The sequence below is a fragment of the Mytilus edulis genome, chromosome 1, assembly GCF_963676685.1.
Source record: "Mytilus edulis chromosome 1, xbMytEdul2.2, whole genome shotgun sequence".
NCBI classification, from domain to species: domain Eukaryota; kingdom Metazoa; phylum Mollusca; class Bivalvia; order Mytilida; family Mytilidae; genus Mytilus; species Mytilus edulis.
Window position 1 is genome coordinate 82,530,138 of NC_092344.1, and position 21,421 is coordinate 82,551,558.

The window sequence follows — 21,421 nt, forward strand, 5'->3', positions numbered from 1 at the left end:
AGAAAAAGACTGTCCATGTTGATTATGAGTCTTGTCAATAGTTTCTCCCGTAGTAACATTATCGAATTCGGTAGAGACATCTTTTAGGTTTCCTAATCTCAAGTTAAAAATCACCTAATAGAAATATAACACCAACATCATAATTCAAGTAGATTTGGGAAAGAACATGTGAATAGAACGTTTGGGCGTCGCGCCCCCAAGGTGAATTCTCCGGTGGAAGATAACATGAAAATGCAACACAAGTGAAATCTGTTTCTTTCGTTTCTAAATAGTAACCCTAAGATACATGTACCATCAACACTTTTATCTATAATATGTACATCAAAACTTTTCAAGATAGAATGCTTTACAAGAAATCCTACACCCCGAAGCTTTCAGGGCATTTCTGTGAATAAAAGTTCTATTAGATCCATACCATTTTTATCCATCTTCTGCTAAATCTAGTTCACTTGTTCCCGACAGATGAGTTTCGCAAACACTAACAATATCTGCATTTATATTACAGATTAAGACTCTTCTCAAATTATTGTTATTTACAGTCCAATCACCAATATTGATTTGACTAAAACTTTAAGGAATGTTCAACAGACCTGTTTAAATCCTATTTGTTACCATCAGTTTGTTCATTCTCACTTGCTGCTTCTGTTGTTTTCTTTATTATCCATCTGTTAGCAGTCAATCTGTACGATGAACCATGTGGTAATTCCTTCAACAGAGTTCTTGTATTTATTTCAAACATACGTTCAACATGAGATTTGCTGTTGTGTAAATAGATGTTTTTGAAATTTGTCGAGTTGCGGAGTTTATGTTTTTCTCTTAAAATACGTCTTTTTGTATCAACATTCGTAGCAATAATTTTAACAAATCCAAGTCGGTCTTGTCTTCGACTTTTCAATCTAAATGCTGCCACAATATCATTTTCAGAAATTTCAGTGTTAATTTCGGCAACAATTTGCTTGACCTTAATCAAAATATCTTCAACTTCTTCAAACGGAACACCAGACGCAATAACTGTAATTTCATCATTGTTAGGTGGATTAACTTGATTGTTTTGGTATGACTGATTTGTTTGGTTCACGTTCGTTGCACCACTAATGCTGCCTTCCGCAACAACTCCTTATACTACCGTTAATCTATTCATAACACTTTCAACACTGTTTGACAACTGTTCAATCTTAGTTTGTTGTTGTCCCCATTGTAAATCAATATCAGATTTCAAAACTTTGACTTTATCATCTATACTAGACATAAGTTCTGTTTTCATTTTATCAAGTTTACTTTCAAACATCTTTTGCATAGATGATTGGCCTTTCTTTATATCATTCATAGATTCTATAATAGTTTTGAACTGAGCTTTTATATCATCATCGTCAGAAAACATTTTGTATAGTTTACCTTCTGGTTTTGGAGTTTCTCCGTCTGATATCTTAATCTTGGTATTTTTTCACCTTTGTTCTCTAGATTATGCGACATTTAGTAGATAAACACCATAGGAATCATTCTCACAATAAATATATTTCCCAAACTATATCCAAAGTAGTAAATATTTCAATATTTTAAGCACAAGATACACAAAGAACTTCAAAACGTGATGCATGCATAATAACATACTCTGGAACAAAATTATTAGAACACTTTTATCAAGGTAGACAATTTACCAAGATAGAAAAACAAAGCATTCTCTTTAAAATTTCATCTGAATTAGAGATCTCAAGAAGCAAAATATATTACATTTAAGTATGACAGTAAAAGATTGAAGAGTATAAAACCAAATATCTGAACTTGAAGAAATGAATGAATTATAGAAATTCAACATAATTTCACCAATGTTCAGTATAAAGTAAATTTGAATTTTCCTCATGTGAAAGGTAATCTTCTGAAAATGGTTATATTAAGAATTCAATCAGTCTAACTTTTCTGATAGAAATTAAAACTTTTCAAACTTCACTGTTCCTTGTTAGTAATTCTTTACATTTTTACAATATTTCCAGGCCTCATTAGAATTTGTTATGCCAACCCATTTAATGAAAGATACATTAGAAACAACGAAGCTTAGTAAAGTTGGGTAAGCAAATAGCATTTTTCCTCTGTAAAAACTCCTTTTCTACTGATTAAGATGGTCGCCAATGTTATTGTTAATGTTAATATTCAGATAAAAAATATCAACATTATTTAAAAAAAAAGAAAAAAGAAACTCAAGTGAGAAAATCAAACTTGACCATCAATAATCTATAAATATCATTTCTATTGCCATTGTAACGGATCACATCAAAGACATCAAATAAGGCGATAAGTCGAGTAGGCGGTTTAATCTACATAAGTATCTTTATTCATCAAAATATATAATTTTGGCTTCATATACTATTAGTATCATAACAAACGATTCTCTACAATAAAATACAAATACACATTAAAATGACAGTTTAATAAATTCTCATTGCAAAATATACAGAAGGACGTTATTCGACTCTTAACAAAACTTATTTAATATGTCCTTTTCTTTCATTGGTCAGAAACTTTTTTTTAAGTTCCATAGTGCTTTTGTGATGTTTGTCTTAAGTAGCAATTTATTATGCAAGATTGTTCTATATGAAGTTTTAGACATTTAATTATGTGCCTTTGTTTTCCAGGAATGTGTTTACCATGGACATATTTTTATTATCGCGAGATGTTCGGTGTTATATCGTGTCCATTTTATTGGGAGCTGTTAAGGTGGACAAAGATGACAAAGAGGCATGTAATGTATTAATTAATGTTGTTTTTACATTGGTTGCAATGAATAACATTGATTTCCCAGTTAAATAAAAAACGATAATTTCACATGTGAAATAAACGTGGTTATTTCACTCTCTGACGTCATACAACAATATACAATTATGGCCCGTTGAAGAGGTGAATATCCAAAATTGTCAACACGAGAAGGTTATTTCATTGAGGGCGCAGCCCGAAGTGAAATAACTTTTGAGGGTTGACAATTTTGGATATTCATCGATTCTAAGGGGCCACAATTGTTTTATTATACCGAACTAACAGTGGAAGTGCATTTCGAACACAGACTGACGTTTGAAAATACATTTGTGTTCGATTTTCTCGAATATACAACAAAAGTAGAATCTTTTTGTAAAATATTGATGGCCCTGAAAAGGACCGTTTTTCTAAGAGACATCATCGGCTGCTGCCACTCTCAGCTCTATCTATGTCCAATGTCGTATTTCCTCGTCTCTCGATGGGCTTCCAGTGTAACGTGAACGCTGCCATTTTGTTTATTTACGTTTGTGACGTCATTTTTATGGGAGGTAACTCAAGTACAAATAAACAAACTCAACAGGTTATTCACCGGTGAATAATAGGGTTATTCACCGCTGGTGTAAATTCTTTAGGGTTATTCACCCCTGGTGTAAATTCTTTAGGGTTATTCGTCCTTCCTTCAATTGAATGAAAATTAACTGAATTATTCCATGTCACATGATTACGTTTCACCCAATAGAATTGTTTGAAATATACGTAAGGTATAATAATAGGCATTGTCAAGACGTCGATATATGCAGATCAAAACAAATTGTGAATGAGTAGAAAAAAGATATAGTTCCTTACATGTTTTACATTAATTTCTTTAAAAAGCCATTTGCCAATGTAATAAAAAGAATAACTAATTAAAAAATTCAAATATCGAAAAATATTCAACTCCTGATCGAACAACATTGATAGTTAACTCCTGTGCATTCGTGAATAAATGTGTTGTTCGGTCACTCGTTGAATATTTTTCTCTATTTGAATTCTTCGATTAGTTATTCTATAATTATATGATTCTGGTTTGAATACAAAAAATATTTGTCCTTGATAATTGTAACTTTCAGAAATTGCTCAAAGCCAAAGTAATGTTTGCTTTTCTTTGTTGAATGAATTAAACAAATGCATTCTTGTTCATTAAGTGTTTTAGATAATGAAAAATGCCTAGACTAATTACTCAACATTTACATGTTTTCTAAATCAGAATTAAGTCAACTAATTAATTTGTTTATTTCTTTTTTATAGGATGGAGGACTTTATGACAAGTTGTATTTGTGTCTATTTTATACCATATCAGAACTTACCAAACTTAGTCATGCTGTTGATAAAAGAGAATGTGCCATTAAATCTAAACTTAATACTGTGTAAGTACATGCATACAAGGTTAATATTCCTTCTTGCATACGAAAACTTGACATTGAAAAAAAACGAGACTTTTGTAAAGAGTATTATGAAGCATAATGTGTACTGGTTTAAATTTTTAAGGGAAATATCCAATTATCTGATGAAGTGTTAGGCAAAAAAGAATGATTTTTTTTTAAAGTTTCTGAAATATTTTATCAAAAGAAGAAAAGAAAAATTGTGAAGAAGTTTCAACTTAGAAAAACTAGGGTTTGTAAACTGTGACAACTCATTACATATATGATGTATCCAGCCTGTTTGCAATGATGCAAAGTAATTTATTCTAATTTTTTAATAGATAGTGTTTTTTAATGATTTCATAAAGGTATACCCATTTTCTTTGTTGAAGATTGATATTTATAGCGTTGAAAACAGATCAGTAGTATTAAAAAAAGTCATTTAACTTGACAAAGGTATTCAACACTTTCCTAAAAAAAAAAAACAGAGAATGAGACAAGTGTTAAGTGTCTTGCTTGAACATTTGATTGACACTGACTAATTTTAGATTTTGTATAACAAATAGATCTGGAAGCAGGACTAGTTTTTAACTGACCTGGCAGTTCTTTGATCCAGAAAGTTTGTAATGGAAAATGTGTTGAATAATTATGATCCCATGATGGTTTATTTTAGAACATGATTATTTTCTATCCCTGCTCCTAAGGAGGGACAGCTGGTATACTCAGGTTTACCTCTTTTTGTCTTTATCACATTTCTGTTTCATTTTCTTGGAGCATGCAATTTATTTTATCTTGATATATTGCACCAAGCTTGTTCTAGTTATGCCATGCCATGTGACCTGTTTTTGATTCATTTGGATATACCTGTTTGTCAAAAAGCGTGTATTCTTCAGTTTTGAACCCTTGCTGACCCAAAGAAGAAGAAGAAGAAAAACTAATATTTTTATTATGTCATGTACATATATAACAGTTTTGTCACATTTATGCTGTCTTCATACCATTTTATTGGCTTCCTCAATTTTGCTTTTTTAAATTTTACATTGATTTTCTAATTTATTTCAAGGAATATTCAACAACTTTGAGCAGGGGTATGATTAGTGAGCAAAAGCTCCTAGTACATCTTGTTTGCATATTTCTTTAAAGGCTACACAATTTAATTTTATCTGTAAGCAATTATTGTCATTGTGCATTAACACTGACAAACAAGTTACATTCAACTCTTAGGAACGTAAGTTGTAGCATATGAAACGACGATTTTGAATAGATCTTAAATCTGAATTTAACAAAGTTCTGTCACCTTGTAGAAGAGCTTTCATAAACATTATTGATTTTAACTATTAAAGCCCAAAAGTCAAGTTAAATAGAATGTGAGTAATTATATATTCTATTTAAGCAAAGTTAATATAGATTTTTGGTTGCACGTTTGTGTAATATGATAGGTGATATGCAACAACAGCAAGATTTTGCACCTATATTATGAGGTATATGAGTTGATTTGTATGTACACCTTCATATACACAGTACTATATATTCAAAAATTATTTTGATGTGTTTTCAAAAATGCAAAAATAATAATGAAGAAATAATTGATGCAAGCTATACTTTATTGTAGTTTTAACAAGAGTGACATTTTATTCGTGATTATTTTTGCTCGAGCGATTGCGAGGGCTAGAATAACACGAATATAATGCCTACCCATGTAAAAACTACAATAAAGTATAGCTTGCATCAATTATTTCGATTCTGATTAGTACAATTAAAGTAATTTCTATGTCTGATTTGTACAAGTGTAGCGCATTTGTATAGACTCTTCCATGAACCTCCCTTTTTTGTTTGTAAACAAGCAAACGACTGGCAATGTGATTTTTTAGAGGGAGGAGTTTTGAACAGCCAGCATGAACGGTTGTCGTATCTAGGTCATATATGTCAATTTTGAATTACAACATGTTGCAGTCAAAATTAATGAATTAGTAACAACATGTGCATCATTTTAAGAGGCTGGAAGTGTTTTAAGTTTAATCAAATATACTAAATGCATGCTTATTTGATAAAATTCATTATTCTGCAGTAGTCAATATATGCATGTGCAAACTAATTTTATTGGATTTAGAGCATGGGTTTATTCACAAAGCGAATGAAGCACGTCATATTAGAATAAATAATAAAATGTTGCATTCAAAAACTCACAAGTGCTTATTTTAATAAATTTTTGCAATAGCATCAATTACGTTTCACATTTTTGCCAGAGGTTGAGGATTGAGGATTCACAATAATTTCTTAGTTTACAGTATGTAATAAGCATACTTTTTTGCTTGATTGTAATTATACAACTAAAACACTATTTCTTGCCAAAATATCTGTAGAATGAGATGTAGATTTTTTTATTTGGAACAATAAGTTGGATAAGAAATGAATTTAATCATGAGGATTCTGTTACAATTGCCTCTTGTTTATTCATAACATGACTTCATCTAAATAGGAAATTATTGTAATCATTGAATGATGGTTTGCCTAAATCTTCAATGAATTAATCATTAGCATGATAAATGGTGAATCTTGTTTTGAGGGGGACTTCTATCTTATAAGATGATGTTGCTACATGTGACCTTGTTTAATTTAGTTATAGTATATTTCCCTGTATATTTTATTTTTATTTGTGTATGAATTATTCTACATTGTATACTTTTTATTTTCAGGTATAGAGACTATAAATGTTTACTTGCCTCAGAAGTTGTACAGCTGTTGTGTATAGTTCCTACATTCTTTGACTACATAACAAAAGATATAGGTATGTTATTTATACTAAGTTGATTATATTAACTAGTAAACATTTTAAAATTGGTGTTAATTGTTAATTGTAGTTAAACCAACAGTAGTCATTTCTCTGATTCAATATATTATCTCTAAATGCTGAATACAATACAATGTTAAATATTTAGCTTCAACTGGGAAATAAATGCAATCTTTACTGTTAAGTTCTCACTTTCACTTTGATTTCATTTAGATGCAATGCCATGAACTGCATAACCACCAGTTAGGAGAGAATTTAAAGCTTTCAAATTTACGAGGTTTAAGATGAATATATTAATATGATAAACAATTTCATGTTTTAGGTGTTATGAATTTAGTGATAACAGCAACTGGTGATAAAGATGTGACAGAAAAAATAAACAAAATTTCTGTAGCTGTTAAAGAAGAGGGGGTGAGTCAATGGAAAAAATGCATCTCTTCCTTTAACGGAACAAGGATAATATTGTGAGACTTGCTCAATTAGCAAATTAAAACAGGCCCTATTTAAACATGAATAAAAGATGTTAGACATCGTTAAATAAGACAGCATCGCAACAAATAATCAACAAAACAAACAAAACATTTTGAGTTCAAACCTACAGTCTTCAACAATAAAAAAGCACTGAACACAGAAAATGGAAGTGTGAGTGGGGCATCCGTGTACTATGGACACATTCTTGTTTTAAAGAACTTTTTATGCCCCACCTATGATAGTAGAGAGGCATAATGTTTTCTGGTCTGTGGGTCCGTCTGTCCGTCCTTCCGTCTGTTCATCAGTCTGTCCCTCTTCAGGTTAAAGTTTTTGGTCAAGGTAGTTTTTAATGAAGTTGAAGTCCAATCAACTTAAAACTTAGTACCCATGTGCCCTATGATATGATTTTTCTAATTTTAATGCCAAATTAGAGTTTTGACCCTAATTTCACAGTTCACTGAACATAGAAAATGACTGCAAATTTCAGGTTAAAGTTTTTGGTCACGGTAGTTTTTGATGAAGTTAAAGTCCAATCAACTTGAAACTTAGTATACATGTTCCATATGATATGATCTTTCTAATTTAAATGCCAAATTAGAGTTTTACCCCAATTTCACGGTCCACTAAACATAGAAAATGATAGTGCCAGTGGGGCATCTGTGTACTATGGACACATTCTTGTTTATTGTGAATTTTATCTGATGGGCACATTTTTTTACAGGGAGATGTCAACAAAATGTATGAGGAGCTATCTGCTCTTCTGCTGCAGAAAGTTCAGGAACAGTCTAAAAATATCAGTAATCAATCACCACGGCTATCATCATCTGATATAATTCTCAGTGTAAGTTGTTTTTATTATAGACATGAATTATGACAAAATTGAGAATGGAAATGGGGAATGTTTCAAAGAGAAATCAACCCGTTCAAAGAGCAGGAAACACCCAAAAGCCACAAATTGGTCTCTAACACAGCAAGATAATCCCACGCCCATAGACTGGGTTCAGCTTGCCCTTAAACAAAAATGTGTACTAGTATTTGATTAATACCTTAGATAGCTATACAATATATTTTAAGGTATATAAATATGTAATCTGTTATCAGAGATCTTTTCTTATACAAAATGTATAAAATGTCATCAAATTTAGGCTACATATAATATATATGCATGTGTATACAAGACCAGATGAAAAGGAATAGAAATGTTGAATTAGTGGACAGGATATTAATCATGTTTTGTATTTAAATGTTTCAGCCAACCAAACTATCTCCTGTTAAATCTATCAACCCCGTAGATGTAGCAGATTTCCACATGAGAGGAGTAACTAGTCCTGAGAAAGACCCTCCTAGAGTCATCAGTGCCAGAAAACCTGCAGAAAGATTCCCAAGTAAACAAATATAAAAAGGCTTCATTTTTTTAAAATAGAAAATGTGGTATGAGTGCCAATGAGAAAATTTTCATCCAAGTCACAATTTGTAAAAGTAAACCATTATAGGTCAAAGAACATTCTTCAACACAGAGCCTTGGCTCACACTAAACAGCAAGCTATTAAAGGCCCCAAAAATGACTAGTGTTTAACCATTCAAACAGGAAAACCAACTGTCTAATCTATATAAAAAAACAAGATATGAGAAACACTTATGAACCACATCAACAATCAACAACGACTGAACATCAGATTCCTGACTTTGGACAGGTGCAAACAAATTGATCAGTTTTAACATTTTAATAGGTACCAATATTTACCCATATCTGAAAAAATAGTGTAACATCACAACATAGAAAGACACACTATCAAATACCAATTGAAATGGCTTAAATCAATCAAAAGACATATTAACACAAGTGAACATACACTGAAGAAATAAATTTGATCTATGACACAATGTAAATAACCACTTTTGTTGATTTTGAAGGATTCTCAGATTCAAAATTGAACCTGTATTATTTAATGCAGTTATTATTTTGTTACTGTTAATGAAAACATTTGCCGCTTCATATTCTTAGTTAAGAATTATATGAAAAGAAATTACATAATTTATTAATTCATGCCATGCTTACATCAGCTGTTACATAGAATTTTCACAATTGCTTTAAAATAAAACATATTTTTATGTGCCTCTCTGGCGTTAGAGTCGGTCACCAGAGATAACAGGGTTACATAAAAAGGAATCTATTAGAAGTCGAGAAAGGTGTCTTAATTTAAACCACCGATCTAAACCCGAAATAGGACGAAGGAATTATATACCAATAGAGGTGTATTAATGTGCTATCGTAGTCCTGTTTTCATGAGTATTATTAAAATAAAATAGAATAATTATAAAGTTCAACATTTTATTAATGAGATAAAATACTGGGACAAGTCTGGACTCTCGCTGCTGTCACTGGTCAGTGCCCCCGGGTATGGTTGGTCTAACAACTATTCACGTGGGTGAATACTACTCATAAGCTATATATGTATAGCTTTTCTTTAACACAAATCCTTTATACAAAGGTTTCCATCATAGTTATAATTACTTTTACTAAACAAGATCAAAAGGCTTGATCTTCATCAAACTGTTATATTAAAAACTATTTATATTACTATCTCAATATCCCCGGTTATATTTTCATTAATTTATAATATACACATCTGAATCTCCGAATCTGGTGACAAAAATATTTAGTCACCGTCACCCACAAATATAGTCACCGTCACCTTCAGCTATAGTCACCGTCACCGATATTATAGTCACCATCACTGAAATTTAATCACTGGGTCTTATATTTGTCACCGTCACCTTTAATTAAATTATAATCCTTTAATATATTTCACAATACTAACTTTTAAACTCATTACATCCGACATAATTGTATTTAGTTTATCTAGCTATTTGATATGACTCTTTCCACAAGTTTGAGCTATCTCCCTTGACGCAGCCAACCACACCTATTTATATTCTAAATTGACCATATAGAGACGTCCAATCACGAGTCATCACTCTTCTTAGGGAAATTCCCTTAACGGTGACAAAATAGTAAACAATGCCATGTTCTTCACGAATAGATATTATTTATGTATTTAAAATGCAACTAAAAGCTTGGATAACGTTTGTAATGGATACAAACAGATACAAACTACTGTATATAGCAATCGATAGTCAACAAATAACGAGCATTATAACCAATACACATCAAACATGTACGTATCACCTAGAACGGTGACAAAGATTAAAAATCGGAACGAGTTATTTACAGTCTCTAACTGTTCCGAGAAATTAGCAATCATACACAAAAGAAACCCAAACATAAAGAATTAAAAGATGTAAAATTATGCCAACAAGAATCACCATATTATTATTATTTACAGCCGTAAATAAAAATTTATGGCCTACTTTCATTTTCCAACAGTACGAGAATAAACGTTATCAGTCTCAAAAACAATAATACACAGGATTAAATCATACAAATTAATAGTTTTTATATGTACAAGAATAAGCCTTTCCTGACTTATTAAACACATTCGATAACCAACTTCTGATCATGGATCATAACAACAACAAACATGCATATTAAAAATAACACTGAATAACTACGGGGAGCTGGCATAACAATATATCCACAACTCAAACTCAAAAGACAATGTAGATAAGACTTTAGAAAAAAATGTTAATCTTACTATACAAGCATAATTTTTATGCCCCACCTACGATAGTAGAGGGGCATTATGTTTTCTGGTCTGTGCATCCGTTCGTCCTTCCATCTGTCCTTCCATGCGTTTTTAATTGCCAAATTAGTGTTTTGACCCCAATTTCACGGTTCACTGAACATAGAAAATGATCATAGGCGGATCCAGGGGGCCCTTTTGTGGGAAAAATTTGGTTGATTATATAGGGAATCATTGAAGCATGACTGGAGCGGGGTCCCTGAGGGCAGTCAGCGGGCCCCTTCCCTTAGGAAAAGTTCTGGATCCGCCACTGATGAAAGTGCAAATTTCAGGTTAAAGTTTTTGGTCAAGGTAGTTTTTGATGAAGTTGAAGTCCAATCAACTTAAAACTTAGTATACATGTTCCCTGTGATATGATCTTTCTAATTTAAATGCCAAATTAGAGTTTTTATCCCAATTTCACGGTCCACTAAACACAGTTTAGAGTGCGAGTGGGGCATTCGTGTACTATGGATACATTCTTGTTAATAGTAAATTTTATTGATTTTTGGGGAAATATATACAATCTATGAAATTATACCTAATGAAATTTCAAAATATAACTTTCACATACACTAAAATCGCAAAAGAAATCCACATGAAATCAAATTTAAAAACAAAACCATGAAAGTTTCTACGGTAGTGTCATTAGTATACACACTTCACTCCTCTAGTAATTGTAACACAGAAATTTGTGTCTTTTGAATCAATTTATACAAATTAAATGTAGAAGGAATGAAAAACATAAAACCTTGTGGCCAAAGACCAGTTTCTGACACATATAGTTAAGGGCTTATTTCAGAGATAGTAGTAGTATTTCTTAAAGAAAAAGATGATATTATAAGAAAATGTTTTAAAATTGTATTATCAACTCAACTACTTTTTGTGTAATTTAATTTCTTTTCAGAACTTGGTGATTCCTTGTTACTTGGACCACAGGTAAAACAAATATACATTCTGTTTGTCATTGAGATATGTGGTTCTTGATAATCATTTCGAAAATATTTACAAATTAAACTGTTCAGTGTTCTAACATATTGCACTACATGCTATGCAGAGGTTGAACACTTCTTGTCTGATTATTTCTAGACAATATGAAGGCCAACTTTTACTTTAGTGCAATATCATCAGACATTGTGATCTTTTTCAGGCCTTTCAAATGGCAAAATTAGGAATGTTATAACTTAGTTATGAATAAATTGATATTGTAGTTAAACTTCAGTCAATGAGAACAAAAGAACCTAAAAGTTGTTTGTAATGATAGTGTTTTGCTTTTGTATTTCTTCAATTTTCTTGCAAGTAGTTTTTATAAACTTGTATATATTTATCATGTATTTTCAGACTCTTGGTAAAATTGTTTCATTGCCACAACCATTTGTTGCTCTTGTTGCTATGGATTCTGTCCCAGGTAAGATCAAATAATTTTAGTTTTGATTGTTTTTTATGCCCCACCTACGATAGTAGAGGGGCATTATGTTTTCTGGTCTGTGCGTCCATTCGTCAGTCCGTCCGTTTATCCGTCTGTCTGTCCCGCTTCAGGTTAAAGTTTTTGGTCAAGGTAGTTTTTGATGAAGTTGAAGTCCAATCAACTTCAAACTTAGTACACATGTTCCCTATGATATGATCTTTCTAATTCTAATACCAAATTAGAGTTTTTATCCCAATGTCACGGTCCACTGAACATAGAAAATGAAAGTGCGAGTGGGGCATTCGTGTACTGAGGACACATTCTTGTTTCAATCAGTTCCTGAATTGATTATGTTATTATCATATATCAATGTTCATATTTTTCGAAATTATAGGTTTACACTGATTTAGATAGTGGTTTGTAAGTTATTACTTGAGTAAATGATATTTTCCAATGAGTCTTTGTGCTCAATATTGAAATAAAATCTATTGGATCTGACATGTAACATTCCTCAGTATGAATAAAGGAAAACTTGGGTATGCATTGTAGCTGAACAACACAAAAGTACAAAGAATACCATCTTTAACCATAGAGAATCTTTGCACCATTCACTAGTTGTGTTGTAATCAAGTTTATCTTAGATCATTTGATATCATTGCCAGTCAAGTTTTCCAAAATCTGGGGAATGTATAAAAAATATTTCACTCCTGTGTATTTTCTTATTCCAACCTTCCAATGATGTATCACATGTAGGGATCATAGCATGAAACCTTGAACTATATTCTGAAAAAAGTAAAATCACAAAAATACTGAACTTTGAGGAAAATTCAAAACGGAAAGTCCCTAATCAAATGGCAAAATCAAATGTTAAAACACATCAAAGGAATGGACAGAATTAATAAATTCTTGGCACACATACCATATCTTCCTATATCTGTTATATAACTTATCCATGCCACATGTTTCATTGATCCTTCTCATTGTGAATTTATCCATTTAGCTGCCAATGGTGCTATGCAGAGTAAACTAAAGAGTAGTGAGGACCATTATACTTACGTTAACATGGACCAGTTACTATGGGACCACAATATGCACTTTTGGAAACCCAAAGGAGCTATTGGTGACAGGTAATAGTTTTACAGAAACATTTGTTAATGTGGTCTCTTAATTAGACTAGAATATTTGTTCTTGGAATAGGTTTTGTAGTGTGGTTTGTTTTTTTGGTTCAATGCCATTATATAAAATGATATAGATTTACAAATAATGAATGTTACTGTGGCATAGATATTTAAATATCATGAACATTGCTGGGATATATATCGTCCTTTGGGTTTTTTTTAGTTCAGTGTTTTTTCATTACTGAAAATTAATGATAGTGGTTCAATGATGATATATCCCTACCATATAATTATCTTGAGGTCTACAGCATTGATCAATAGCATTTCTGTGAACTTGGTATTTGGTTTTCAGTAACCTTCAGGAATAAAATGATGTATTTCAATAGTTTTCCCCTCATACAGTACAATTTGGTCAGCATGACCAATATTTCACATTTAAATAATTTTGTTAAAGTTTTGGGCTTAAAAATGTTTCTTTAAAATCATTAAAAGTAAATCTTTGGTTTACATATACAGCTGTTGTCAGTAATTCAGTAAAGTTGTGGTAAATATTTTCCCTTATATCATATTCTCATAAATTTTACAGCTTATATTACATTCAGTGTGAAGTTAACAGGTAATGAAAAATTTGTGAAAATGATTTCCCCTAACATATATTTGAGTTTGAACCTTCCCTATGGTTGAATTTATGCCCCTCCTCCTGAAATGTATCATCCTACCATACAATTGCTAGTTCTATAAACAGCTAGCTAAACCTAACTGGATTTGTGTTTCAGTATACTGTTGGAGTATTTAACCAACTGTAGATCATCATCAAGGTATTCTCATGTTACTATGTTGTATACCAGTAGTTAGTTCATTTTAAAGAATCCTTTATAATATATAGCATGATCATACTGGTTGTTGCACAAACCTTTTTAATTAGAAGTTTTATAATTCCATTCAATGTTTAAGCTGTACATTGACATCTAAGAACATGTATTAGTATGCATGTTTTGCTTTTTCCTGTATTTTTTGTACTATTATCATGTAATTATACCACAATACTTTTAACTTATTCATTGATCATTTGGTATTTTATTATTATTATCATTGATAACTTATTTTAAAATTGTTTTTCACTTAAAGTCTGTAAAGTATATAAAGCCACTGTTCTTGGTAATTATAACTTTCCTTATCTGTTGAATATCATTTTGTGCAGCAGTTGGTGTCTACACTGTTAAATTTTCCTAATTCAGTATGGTTTCTTCAAATATAAATCTACCTTCATCCTGAATAAAAGGAACAGATTCTTGTATCTTTCAGCTTTTTTTTATGATTACATAGTTAATTATTATCAATTATAATGCATCAAATATATGTGCACATTTAAAGGATTCTTGTTTCCTGTATATATAATCCCTGTAGATAATTATCTCCCTTAGATAAAATTTATTTTAATCATGGGGCCACCTCAGTAGTGATTTTTATGCCTCATTTATGGGCATTATGTGCGACCTTTGGTTTGTCCGTCTGTCCCGCTTCCTGTTAAAGTTATTGGTCAAGATAGATTTTGATGAAGTTGAAGTCCAATCAACTTTGAAACTTAGTACACATGTTCCCTATGATATTATATTTCTAATTTTAAAGCCAAATTAGAGTTTTGATCCCAAATTCATTGGCCACAAAACACAGAAAGTGATAATGCGAGTGGGGCCCTTAGCTTAATGGACACATTCTTGTTTTTTAATCATCATATTTGTTCCACTCTTGAAAAAAATAAAGGACCCAATCTAAAACTGCTAAAAAGTAATTTTGTTTTGTTTTCATGTATATTATGTGGAATAGTCCTCCGATATTTAATGTTCCATTTTAAGGTCTATTTCAACATGCATATTTACTTTTATGTTCAGCTTGAATTAAGAATTTTTCTTAACATTTATTATTGCTTGATTGATAAACGAGTTTTTGTTAAATTTTTTGAGTTGCATAAACATTAAATTTTTTTTATTACAGTTTACTTTATTGCTGTTTTAAATAAAATTTCTGTTTATGATCACATAAGTCTACTGACAGTTAGAGCCCATGTATCATATAGCTGTTTTGTAAGGTATTGTTATGATGTCTTTCTTGTTAAGTATAAATATTGTTGATTTTGTCAGTGTTCTTATTATGCTTTATATCCTTTTTAATTGGTAACAGTAAATTTAGAATTGTATGTGTGTTCTACTTAAATGCAAATGATATTAATATGCATTCAGTAAAATATTTCCAACAAAAATTTGACTTTTATTATAGATTTTTTATTGTCTCAATTTTTGTCGAGCCTGCAACTTTTGTTGCAGAAAGCTCGACATAGGGATAGTGATCCGGCGGCGGCGGCGGCGGCGGCGTTAGCTAACTTCTTAAAAGCTTTATATTTTAGAAGGTGGAAGACCTGGATGCTTCATACTTTGTATATAGATGCCTCATGTTACGAAGTTTCCGTCAGTCACATGTCCAATGTCCTTGACCTCATTTTCATGGTTCAGTGACCACTTGAAAAAAAAGTTCAAATTTTTTGTAATGTTGAATTCTCTCTTATTATAAGTAATAGGATAACTATATTTGATATGTGCGTACCTTGCAAGGTTCTCATGTCTGTCAGACAGTTTTCACTTGACCTCGACCTCATTTCATGGATCGGTGAACAAGGTTAAGTTTTGGTGGTCAAGTCCATATCTCAGATACTATAAGCAATAGGGCTAGTATATTCAGTGTATGGAAGGACTGTAAGGTGTACATGTCCAACTGGCAGGTGTCATCTGACCTTGACCTCATTTTCATGGTTCAGTGGTTACAGTTAAATTTTTGTGTTTTGGTCTGTTTTTCTCATACTATATGCAATAAGTCTACTATATTTGTTGTATGGAACGATTGTAAGGTGTACATGTCTAGCGGGCAGATGTCATGTGACCTTGACCTCATTTTCATGGTTCAGTGGTCAAAGTTAAATTTTTGAGTTTTGGTCTTTTTATCTAATACTATATGCCATAGGTCAACTATATTTGGTGTATGGAAATATTTTATGATCTTTATGTCAGTCGCACAGGTTTTATTTGACCGTGATCTCATTTTCACGGTTCATTGCAAAGTGTTAAGTTTTTGTGTTTTGGTCTATTTTTCTTAAACTATAAGTAATATGTCAACTATATATGTTGTATAGAAGCATTGTTAGCTGTACATGTCTGTCTGGCATGGTTCATCTGACCTTGACCTCATTTTCAAGGTTCATTGGTCTATGTTTAGTTATCTTGGTTAATGTTAAGTTTATGGGACAGTTGTTATAAAGCTTAGCTTTATACTAAGGACTATCAACATACTATCAATGATTAGTATAGAAGGCGAGACATTTCAGCGTGTGCACTCTTGTTACTTAAATTAATAAGGAAGAAATATAATTTTATATAATTTTTTAAAACTTTTCAAATGTAGTTTGAATTGAAATTTTTTGAAAAATATGATAAAAAGTGCATGTCACCATGCTTGTTTTTAAGCTACTTACATTGCAAAATGCTCATGTATTTTTAGTTTAAGATTACACATGAATGTGCTTCGCCAAAGAAAACTAAATGATTATTTATCTGAGTTATCTCCCATATCTAGGAATTCTTGAACTTTTTTTTAATGAATTAGATAAAATTCTTCGATTGTATAACACAATGAGTATTTTGAGATAGAATCAGCTGTATTTAGTCATTTCAAATGAAAAAGTCTCTTAAATGATTAACTGTTTTATTGCATAAAAATTTACTAATTTCAATGAAAATCTGAACAAATCATTAGCAGTTAGCACAATACTCCTATGCTATTTTAGCTAAACTATTTCAGTAATTTCTGAATTTACAGCTGTATACTGTAATTACACTGTTGTTGATTGTATCCTCTATATAATGGTGTTACACATTATGTTTTATCCCCTCTATACTGGTATATCCTCCATATAATGATGTAGCCTCTTTTTCATTTAATTGTGTTTTCATGTTGTTTTTGAAATATGCTGTTATATATCTGATGACAGTAGTCCCAACAACAAAGCTCTTTTCAGGGGAAATATTCTTTACATTTATTTGACAGAACAGTTTGCCTTTATTTGTTAAATGTCTGTTGAAAGATGTTTTTGTAATAATGTTGTCTTATGTGGAGGAACTCCATTTGTTTTTACTTCCTTTTGTTTATTAGTCCAAACAATTATAAACAAATTGATGTATGTTAGCTATGTCAGTAAATGGTTGTTTAAGGTGGTACCTAACACTTTCACTAAAATTAATTTGGCTCGTTTAATTTTGATAAAATTTTGAAAAAGTATTTACTTTGACCCTTTAAGACAAAAATATAAAAATTTCTAAAATTTTGAACCAACCGTTTTGTCAGAAAAATTACACTGGTTATCTATCAGTTTGACAAACACTAATTTTGATCATTGAGAAGCTTAAGATTCCCTTAACAACACAATGTAATTAAAATGTTTAGCTGAATTTATAGAGTTATCTCCCTGTAGTGTTAGGTGCCACCTTAATGTGAGAAGCTATGAAAGTACATACACATCAGTAGAATACATATTTAACTTTAGCCCCTTTCTGTCATACATACAAATCATTTGTCTAGACAGATTATTTGTTCCTGATACACATTTTGAAGTATCTTTGTCTTATATTTTAAACTAATTTCATTTAGAACAAATAACATAATATATTCTTTAGTTCTGATATAGCACAATTAATATCTATATATTATTTTCTGTATTTAAGTTAAATAATGATATGAAGAATAAGATGTGTATTTATAATGAAATACTCTTACAACAGACAGATCAAATATCTCTTAAAATAATCTTTTTAACTGTCACTTACAACAGTGCAGCATTGCTGTTATTTCAAGGTGTATAAATGTAAGATGTGTATTTTACAAGAAAGGCTATTTTAATATGTGTGCTTTAATGTTTAACACTTTTTCACAACGTTTTCTAGTAGAATTTTATTATGCTATGCTCCTTGATTGTAGAATGTCATTGATTTTTCATTTTACTGTTTTAAGGTTAACTATACACACAGTTGAAGATTTACAAAAGGAGTTAGAAAGAAAAGCCAACATGGCAGACAGACAGTTGAGACCTAATTCCCCTGATTGGCAGGCGAGTCATGGCACAGAACCTCTTATTTACTCCCCTAGACATCCTACACCTTCATCAGCACCACCTAGACCAAAGGTAAGTTTACACAATCAAGTGTCATACACACATAAATACCTTGATTTATCACTTCAGTTTAACTCATTATGTTGGCAATCAATAAATCTTCTTCATGAAAAATGAGAAGCAAAAATATTATAATGTAAATTTATTCCCTTTTTCCTGTATTCTCTTATTCCATTAAAATGTATGTGGGACAGTAGGAAGGGACTTTCAAAATATCCCTACAACCAAGAACCATTTTTGATGATTTTGCATAATGGTAATAGATACATACTGAAAAAAGACCCATGACCCACATTCAATAAATAAACTTCCCTTCCTACCCTCCCACATACATTTTAATGGAATATGCCTTATTTGGTAAGCAGTTGTCACGAGTGAAGTAAATCCCATCATGAAATTCCTTACAACATGCATATGATTCACTGAAGTTTTGTGAGAAAAGTCTTCAGTTCAAAAGGTCTTCTGTAGAAAATTCAGAGCCATAAACAAATGTACTTTTTCAATGTTAAAAGGTAGCATACAATAGGAAATATCCTGATTCAAGATAATTTGCTTGTCATAATTAGAAAAAAACGGTTTTGATGTAAAAATGCTGAAATCTTTCATTCTTTATAAATAACTTTCAATATACCAGATGTACTAGAGTAAAGTTATAACATTTTGCATAATTGTAATTGAAAGCTTAGTGGTTAGGCAAACTTTATCTTGATTTTGATATAAATAGTTGATTATGGGTATACTGCCTGACAGACTGTTTCAACATTATTTTATGGTAAGTATTCTGTGTAATATTGAAGCCAGATTCAAGTTATTTTTAGAAGGCTATGTTTTGTTTGAATTCTGACCATGCTGACTGGTTCTGTATGTGATGCAAATGGAAGTCAGATGTCAGCTGTCATTTCATCACATTTTATATATTTTATGTAGTCAAATGTTGGCTATTTAGTTTTGCTGAGTTTGTTATTTATAAAGCTAGAGTAGACAATTACAGACAAATTGTGAATGTTTCCATCCCTTAATAGCCTTAGATTGAATACTTTTGTATATAGGCTAAGGTAATGTTGTTGATTTTGTGTATGGTATTTTGCAGAAGTAGGTATTTGTGTATGGTATTTTGCAGAAGTAGGTATTTGCCGGTGCCAAATCACAAATTATAATATGAGCTGCATCTGATAGAAATTGACCTTATGCAAATCAGCACCAATACATCTGTTGAACAATTTTGGTTTCGAAAAAAAATTTAACTGAAAGTCTGGGACTGTTTGCAAATTGAATTGTTAATTGAATGCTACAAAACAGACCAACCTTTTATTTCATTTTTTTTTTATATATATGTATACGACTGTTCAAAAGCAATCAGAGTCTTATACATTTACATATTTACGTACACATGCATTAGGTCGATTTCTATCCAACTCAGCTCATATTATTTATCAATTGATTAGATTGGGTAGGAAATAGCTGAAAATTGTACATTTACATAAGGGAGGCTGACATTATGAATACAAGTGCCAAATTTATTGATACTAGATATCTTCACAAAAAAGTCTTCTCTGTCAATTCGTTTTAATTCTGAAGCATACCCAAAGCCAAAAATGCTTTGCGTTCACATTTGAAGCGAAAAGAATACTTATGTTGTCAAACAGTTCAGTTGCCAAAGAAGAGAACAATGTTTTTGATATTTTGCATTAAAAAAGAACATTTTACAAGCTACAGATTGTGAAAATTGGGACACATTTTCTACAGATAACACAGAAAAACACCATTATGTAAATTTATGGTAAACTTATAGATACAATGTTTAAATAATTCATGAGAAGATAGCTGTCATGCAGTACTTTCATGATATTAAAAGAAAAATGGTTACCATATGTTTTTCCTGCCTTAAACATAAAATGGAAAAATTCTTTATAGATTCCTTAAATTGTGCAATTTCTGAGTTACCTCCCCTTAATACAGTAAGTTAAAACTTTTAGACAAAGAAAAAATATTGTACCTTTGTAAGCATATAATTTATTAAAAGATAAAATCATATATATGAAAATTAATGGCTAAAAAAAATGACTAGTACATTGCATTCTTGCATCAAAGTTGTTGACTTCCAAGAAAGCCAAGACACCCATACCACCACCTTTATTGGAATACTTTGATTATTTTGCACTAAAATGTACTGAATTCATAAGATCAGCCATGTAAAACTAATTTTTGAGCAATTATCAGGAATAGTGGGTAAAATTTGTGCCCACACCAAAATTCTTAATTGACAGGAACCCGGTATATGTATAACTAAATGCATATATATAGATAGTTTTATTGCATATTAGATACATGAGGCTCTTTCATTTGCTAGTTATTCATTATTTTCAGTCAAATCAGGGCACTCCTAGGCCAATGTCATCATTATTAAAAGAAAAACTAGATCTAAAATTAGATATGAGTAGGAGAACAGAGTCAGCTGCTGGTTACTTGGAAGCCAGACAAAGCAGTGAGAATATAGCTAAACCTTCATCACCACCAACGGTATGTGTCTGTTACAATAACCACTATCAATGATATATATCAGTTTGACAACTGCTTGAGGCCCTAC

General features: G+C 31.2%; 1 protein-coding gene across 18 annotated transcripts in view; it reads left to right on the top strand.

Moving 5' to 3' along the window:
* LOC139491997 (uncharacterized) overlaps positions 1-21,421 on the top strand; it is an 81,163-nt gene that overhangs the window by 20,246 nt on the left and 39,496 nt on the right. For 11 of the 18 annotated variants that reach the window (XM_071280125.1, XM_071280090.1, XM_071280155.1 and 8 more), the window contains exons 11-24: positions 1,992-2,065; positions 2,631-2,733; positions 4,036-4,154; positions 5,492-5,515; positions 6,845-6,936; positions 7,262-7,350; positions 8,132-8,251; positions 8,663-8,795; positions 12,001-12,032; positions 12,435-12,501; positions 13,502-13,628; positions 14,396-14,437; positions 18,675-18,846; positions 21,202-21,354. In XM_071280125.1, coding sequence (XP_071136226.1) covers positions 1,992-2,065; positions 2,631-2,733; positions 4,036-4,154; positions 5,492-5,515; positions 6,845-6,936; positions 7,262-7,350; positions 8,132-8,251; positions 8,663-8,795; positions 12,001-12,032; positions 12,435-12,501; positions 13,502-13,628; positions 14,396-14,437; positions 18,675-18,846; positions 21,202-21,354 — 1,347 coding nt within the window. The remainder of the gene's footprint in view (positions 1-1,991; positions 2,066-2,630; positions 2,734-4,035; positions 4,155-5,491; positions 5,516-6,844; positions 6,937-7,261; positions 7,351-8,131; positions 8,252-8,662; positions 8,796-12,000; positions 12,033-12,434; positions 12,502-13,501; positions 13,629-14,395; positions 14,438-18,674; positions 18,847-21,201; positions 21,355-21,421) is intronic. The other 7 variants (XM_071280114.1, XM_071280171.1, XM_071280061.1 and 4 more) reach the window with 3 other exon arrangements.